General features: G+C 39.8%; 1 protein-coding gene across 1 annotated transcript in view; it reads right to left on the bottom strand.

The window, feature by feature from the left end:
• Window positions 1–6,000, bottom strand: part of LOC145787469 (TATA-binding protein-associated factor 172-like) — a 28,273-nt gene continuing 22,273 nt past the window's right edge. Inside the window, exons 33-42 of the mRNA XM_082599216.1 lie at window positions 5,816–5,893; window positions 5,262–5,391; window positions 4,879–5,020; window positions 4,192–4,322; window positions 3,937–4,059; window positions 3,319–3,496; window positions 2,962–3,145; window positions 2,453–2,582; window positions 1,942–2,142; window positions 1–1,685 (exon numbers count right to left, since the gene is read on the bottom strand). Of these exons, the coding sequence (XP_082455342.1) occupies window positions 1,539–1,685; window positions 1,942–2,142; window positions 2,453–2,582; window positions 2,962–3,145; window positions 3,319–3,496; window positions 3,937–4,059; window positions 4,192–4,322; window positions 4,879–5,020; window positions 5,262–5,391; window positions 5,816–5,893 (1,444 nt within the window). The 3' untranslated portion in view covers window positions 1–1,538. The remainder of the gene's footprint in view (window positions 1,686–1,941; window positions 2,143–2,452; window positions 2,583–2,961; window positions 3,146–3,318; window positions 3,497–3,936; window positions 4,060–4,191; window positions 4,323–4,878; window positions 5,021–5,261; window positions 5,392–5,815; window positions 5,894–6,000) is intronic.

Raw genomic sequence — 6,000 nt, 5'->3', positions numbered from 1 at the left:
TTGACTAAAGGTCCATTCACTTTATTAGAAACAAATTCCAAACAAACGGTGACACACGAAACAAGGGTTAAAATCACGCGGGGAAACAGCCTTAGCAGATTTAGAGCTCTTGCTTCAAATAGGACATTGAAAATAAATTCTAACAGAAGTTAGCAAGTTGCTGATCAGATAAGCAGAGTAGGCGTCTTTGAGTTTATAAATGCGAGTTGCAGGAGACAGGACAAAGACTGCATGCGACACCATATCGCTACCGTTTGCTTCAGGCATTATTGACTACAAGATGAAATTGATAGCCTATATGATAAAGGAAACATCCAATGAGACTAAATGCTCTTCAGCAACCTCTTAATATTCAAGTTACCTAAATATCTACAAGATGGTGTGGCTAAAAGATAGACTCTAGAGTCTAGTGGCTCAAAGAAAAGTAAAAGCAAACTAATATGTCGTAAAGACGTAAACTGTTTAAAAACATAAACGCAATAATGAAGCTACAACGAATACCAGGTGGACGACATTTAATTTACAGAATCGACCCGTGGCAGGATTTCTAGTAGCTACCCAAGCGATGAGAAACAACGGAATATGTAGTACAGTGATACAGTCAACTCCGTTTATTTCGGTCACTGGGTAATCCAGACAGAGCGTCAGTCATTGAACGGAATTAAAAATCTCAAACAAAAACTTTGGTTTATTTGGCTAATTTTTCGCTTAATTCGACCACAGATACGAAGTTCGTAAGATTAGTTTTTGTCAACTTAGCATTTCGTTCGCTTCGACACAAAAGCAATGGCATACCCAGAGAGCAAAATCCGCTAGTTCTAATAATATTCAAAAAACGTAAAATCAAAATGTAGAAACGGATTTTGCTGTCTGGGTGATGAGTGGTTAGGGCGTTAGAATGGAGATTTATGTTGGTTGATCAAAGATTTAATCGAAGACAAGATGGGTTTGCTGGGATCAGTGCTGCAAAGTAAAGCCGCTGGGATGGCTGTGTCTTTGCCAGGACACTTTACTGTGTGCCTGAAAGTGCCAGAGCCATAATTTGGATTCTGAGATGAATCATCATTTTTTCTTCAAAGAACACAAAAGTCTTCGCTTCTTGAATTGGTAAAATTTTGCCATTTTTGTCAAAGTGTTCAAATTTCTCTGCTTAATTCGGCCAAAATTGAACGAACCTACAATGGCCAAAACAACCGGAGTTGACTATATCTGGAAGCGAAAGCAAACAGCAGGTCACATGCATCGATCTTGTTATATCAGTGATGGCCGTAGTTGCTTCACACTGAAAATAGGCAAGAACCTGTTGTCTCCAAACAAAAAAGGTAAAAGAACGATCTTTATAGAAGAAACAAACCAGTCCACTGTATATTGATTAAACGTCTGCAGACATTGAATCAATGTGACAGAGGACTGGTTTGTTTTGTGAACACGTCTCGAAATATAATTTCATAAAGACTTTAACAACAGTGTGTATAAATAGTCCACTTCTTAAGTCTAATAACTAGACACGACATGTGCAGTATAAGTCATGCAGCAGTTTAGCCTTTGTCGTCCAACGTTTGTATGAAGGAATCGATGTTGTATTCGTCATCATATTGACTTTGATCCCATAAGTCTCCGAGATCCTCCATCATGGCACGAAGTCCTTTGCTGGAAGAGCCGTCTGCTAGCTTACCGTGCGATTTCTAGTGGAAAACACGCTTGTTTATGTTTTTTTTTAATTTAAACGTAATATATATTTTTAAGTTATGTTGAAGTAATGGCTGGTTGAAATTTTTAAAAGCGTCTTTGATATTTACGAGAACGACACGAAAGAGTAGAACAAAACTTATCATAGATGCAGCAGTAAAACACATCTCTACAACATGAAAAAATACGAAACAATTCTTTAAACATCCAACTCCACGACGTCAAAAGATGTTTATATGGCAAAAAGCCCACCTTGTCCACTGTGAATAGCTCCAGTACTTGGCTGGTTCCCATACTTTGCAGGCCTCGGTTATCTTCGCCGACCACCGTGTTTGCAACGCTTAGCTTAAACTTTTGAAGGCCCAAGATCTTTTCTTCGAGGGTTCCTCGAGTAATCAGGCGATAAACGTTAACAACTTTTTTCTGCCCTATCCTGTGGGCCCGATCCATAGCCTTGGTAAAAACAGAAAAAGAATTTTCAGTTCTTGTGCCGAGACAGCGTTTGTTTAGTGACAAGTTAGAAGAATATCAGTAATTTTCATTCAAAGTTCAAAGACTAACACGACATCGGAATAAGAGCTAGTTTGTCTGAAATTAAAGGAGGCAAATTTTGCAAGCCACCGAAAAAAAGAGGGGAAATTTTGTGAGAAAAAACACAGCAATCACATTTAAAGAACTGAAGGCGAGTTCTTTGGATCAAATTACTGGATGAGAAAACAGGGAAATACAACTTCCCAACTGAGCAGTGATCCATACCACTAACCTGTAAATCGACCATGGGATTCCAGTCATGTTCGACAAAAATGACTGTGTCAGCACCAGTTAAATTAAGTCCCAACCCGCCGACCTTGGTCGTAAGCAGAAGCACATCTATCGATGGATCGTTGTTGAACCTGGTCATCAAAATAAGCTTAAAAGGTCAATCGTTAAGTGATAACACGCTTGCTGATAAAAAAAAATTGGTAATCCATAAACATTTAACATACAGATCAAGAAGGCGACGCCTTGAATTTCTGAAAACTTTAAACAACCTGGTGGAGGAAAGTGAGCTGCTGATGTAATCATGACAGCTATAATAAGTGACGTAAATTGAAGCTTTACATTTCACATTGCTCTATCTTGTTCAAATTACACCACAAATCGGTATTCAACAGACAAGTTGACCGACTCCATGCAGCATTGATACACTACACTGCACGCTAAAAATAATGCAAGTAGTGACATTACTAACACATATATGACATCGGTGCATTTGTGAACAGCAATACCAACCTTGTCACCAGAGAGAACCTCCGATTGGCTGCCACACCCCCATCCAACCTCAAGTAAGTGACCGTTGGCATGATGGCGGAAAACAGATCCTTCTCTATGATGTCGAGGAGGTTTCGATGCTGGCAGAAGACAAGCGCCCGATGCTGACTCACAACAGCCTGCTCTTGCAGCGACTCGCTTGTCACTGCATAATTAAGGGTTTCATTTATATCTTTTTTTATGTTTAATAAAACGTTAATTTAACGCAAAAGATATTGTTTCGCTTATAAACACTTAAACAGAAAACGCTTTAAGTTGAACAAAGCACGTGCAATTTGAATTTCTTTCAACATAAAACAGTGATTGAAAAAAACTCACCTCCGATTCCGCAATCCAGTAACAACTGCTTCAAAGCGGTTAGTTTTGTGGCGTGCCTGATGTCACGGAGAGTGCTCTTGAGTGAGGTCAACTTGTTCATGATTGACTTATAATGCGGGTGAGTGGGCGTGACGACTAGCAACGGATGGTTGCAAACCTTCTGAAGATACTGAAGCGCCTGGAAAAGCAATCACGCGACGTTTATGACTATGGAAAGTTGCCATTTGTACGATCAGTCGGTTGAATAGTGAATACTGCCATGTCACAATACATTAAAAGCAGCGGTAAGACCACTGACTAACTTTACGCTTCACTGAAGCGACTTAAGGAGGTTAAGGTCACTGAAGAAGGTTAACCACCTTTAAGCAGCACTGCTATAGTTATTGAATAAAGCCTGACAAGAGATATTCTCATTGACAACGCTTTCAAAGGGATGTGTTTCGAAGGTTTTGTAGCTTTTGAAGTGGAAAATTGAAACTGTTCGCTTGATGAGCGGTATTCAGTCGGTGAAAAAAGACTTTCGCATTTAGTCGAAATCACTCGATTTGAAATGTACAAAACGATGTATCCGCGTTGAAGTAAAATACTAAAACCGAAAGCCAATAAATTTGTATTGACTTGGAAAACGTGCGAGGCTCCTTTCATTCTTGACTTCTGGTCTTTTTCATCACCGACGTTAGTGATCGAACTCTCAGCGTTCTTCTTAGCTCGGCTCTTGGCAAAATCTTCGTACAACTCCAACTGAAAGCAAAGAATTGTGAAAAATTAGCCACAAATACGTAATTGGCGACGTTGGTACAATGTGATTTAAGGTCAAAGAATGCAAAAATGATGTTAGGTGAAAATTAGTTTGTTTCTCGGAGATCCATCTACCTGAAGCGGACTCAGGTCACAGTAGTAATCCTGAATTATCTTCGGAGGAAGATCTTTGAGAACATCCTCCTTCATTCTCCTCATCATGAAAGGAAGAACTTGACGATGTAGAGATTCCATTGCCAAGACGCCTACAAAGGAAACAAAGAGTAGACATTTTTTTCTCACGTGAACTCCATCTGGGCTTTTGCACGGTGACTAAAGCCATTTATTTTCGTAGGCCACGTCCATTGTTCAGGAACCTTCTTTTTTTCCTTCACCCGTTGAGATAACGTAAGGAAGATATATTTAGTTTACATAAAACGTACATTCAAGATTATGAATGTCGTGACCGATGCTTTCGTTGAAACACTCTCTTGACCGAATATTATTTTTTCCTGATATCGACTGCTGTGGTATCCAGCTATGACCGAGTGCACAGTTTTGAAACACATTTTGTCAATTTTCTCAGTGATGGTTTAAAAAAATACTTCAAGAGTAATCGATACGATACTGTTTTCGGAATAGATTTGACAAGCATAACACTATCAAACCTCTCATTTACTAACTGGCCTAAAAAAGTATATGGATCGATTTTGTCAACTCCTGTCATAGTTTAATTGCAGAGCAGATGATGCAGTCTTCGCTCCTTTTCAAAGCTTTTATCTGAAAACGTGAAAAATATGTAACACTCTTATGAACATGCACCTTGTTCTTGTTCCTTGGAAGAGCTTTTCGCGTCACGGCTGGCGACGATGGGTTTTGTGAAGCGAACGTTGAATTCTTGCTCAGAACCCAAAAATCCAGGAATCAAAAAATCGAAGAGCGACCACAGTTCCAAAACACTGTTCTGTTGTCAAATATAAACGCACGTCAACAAACTGCGGATGACATTTTGCGGATGACAAACTGCGAATGACTTGAATTCACATTTGTGATTCATATTATCCCAAACAGCAAAATCTGTCATATTTTCACATCGATTCCACGTCTGCAGTCTCAATCAATGTAAAAATGATTGATTTTGTTGTCTGGCATGTTTCAACTATCGATCAACAGTTTATTACGTTTATGCAACACCAAGAGGATACCTGTATAGGAGTTCCAGTGAGAATTAGTCGATGATTAGACACGAGGGACTTGATGGCTTGCGACGTTTTGCTTTTTCCATTGCGGATGGCGTGGCCTTCGTCCAAGACGCAGTAGTTCCACTTGAACTGACTGAAAATCAATAAATGGAGTTACCGCTTGCACACAGGCAGCGGGTTTTCTGTGTATTCTGACCGGCTAGAACTGAATGCTCGACTATATGATGCCATCAGCATCATTACAAGTCTTGCTCGGAATGTGGGGGGTCCGTACATAAAGCTAACCCAAGAAAAGAACGTTTGATTTCCGAATAAAACATAATGTACTCTTGGTCTGTTTCGCGATGTCGCAACAAGTCAATTATACGTATATTCTAGAAAGACGATACAGAGCTGCACGACTTTAGCATCGCACGAAAAACCCATTGTCCCACACGACAAGTGACTAGAGAGTGAAGTGTCAATTAACCTCAAAGTCTTGCATTCATGACCGTGTTTCGATGACGTTGAATCAATGCAAAAATAACAGATTTTGCTTTCTCCGAGAAACCACTTACTTGAAAAAGGTGATGTCATTCCTGACAACTTCATAGGAAGCGATCACCAAGTTGTGATTCTTCACCTCGCGCTGCAACCTGAAAGAAACGTCATCGAATGTTAGGTTCTTGTGTAAGGATGCGAAGCCCGGTCACCATTTGTTTACCCATGGCACCTTCCCAGACTGCAAAGTCCGTCATTTTCA

Source organism: Aplidium turbinatum, chromosome 18 (genome assembly GCF_918807975.1).
Source record: "Aplidium turbinatum chromosome 18, kaAplTurb1.1, whole genome shotgun sequence".
NCBI classification, from domain to species: domain Eukaryota; kingdom Metazoa; phylum Chordata; class Ascidiacea; order Aplousobranchia; family Polyclinidae; genus Aplidium; species Aplidium turbinatum.
This window is presented reverse-complemented; position numbering and strand designations above follow the sequence as displayed.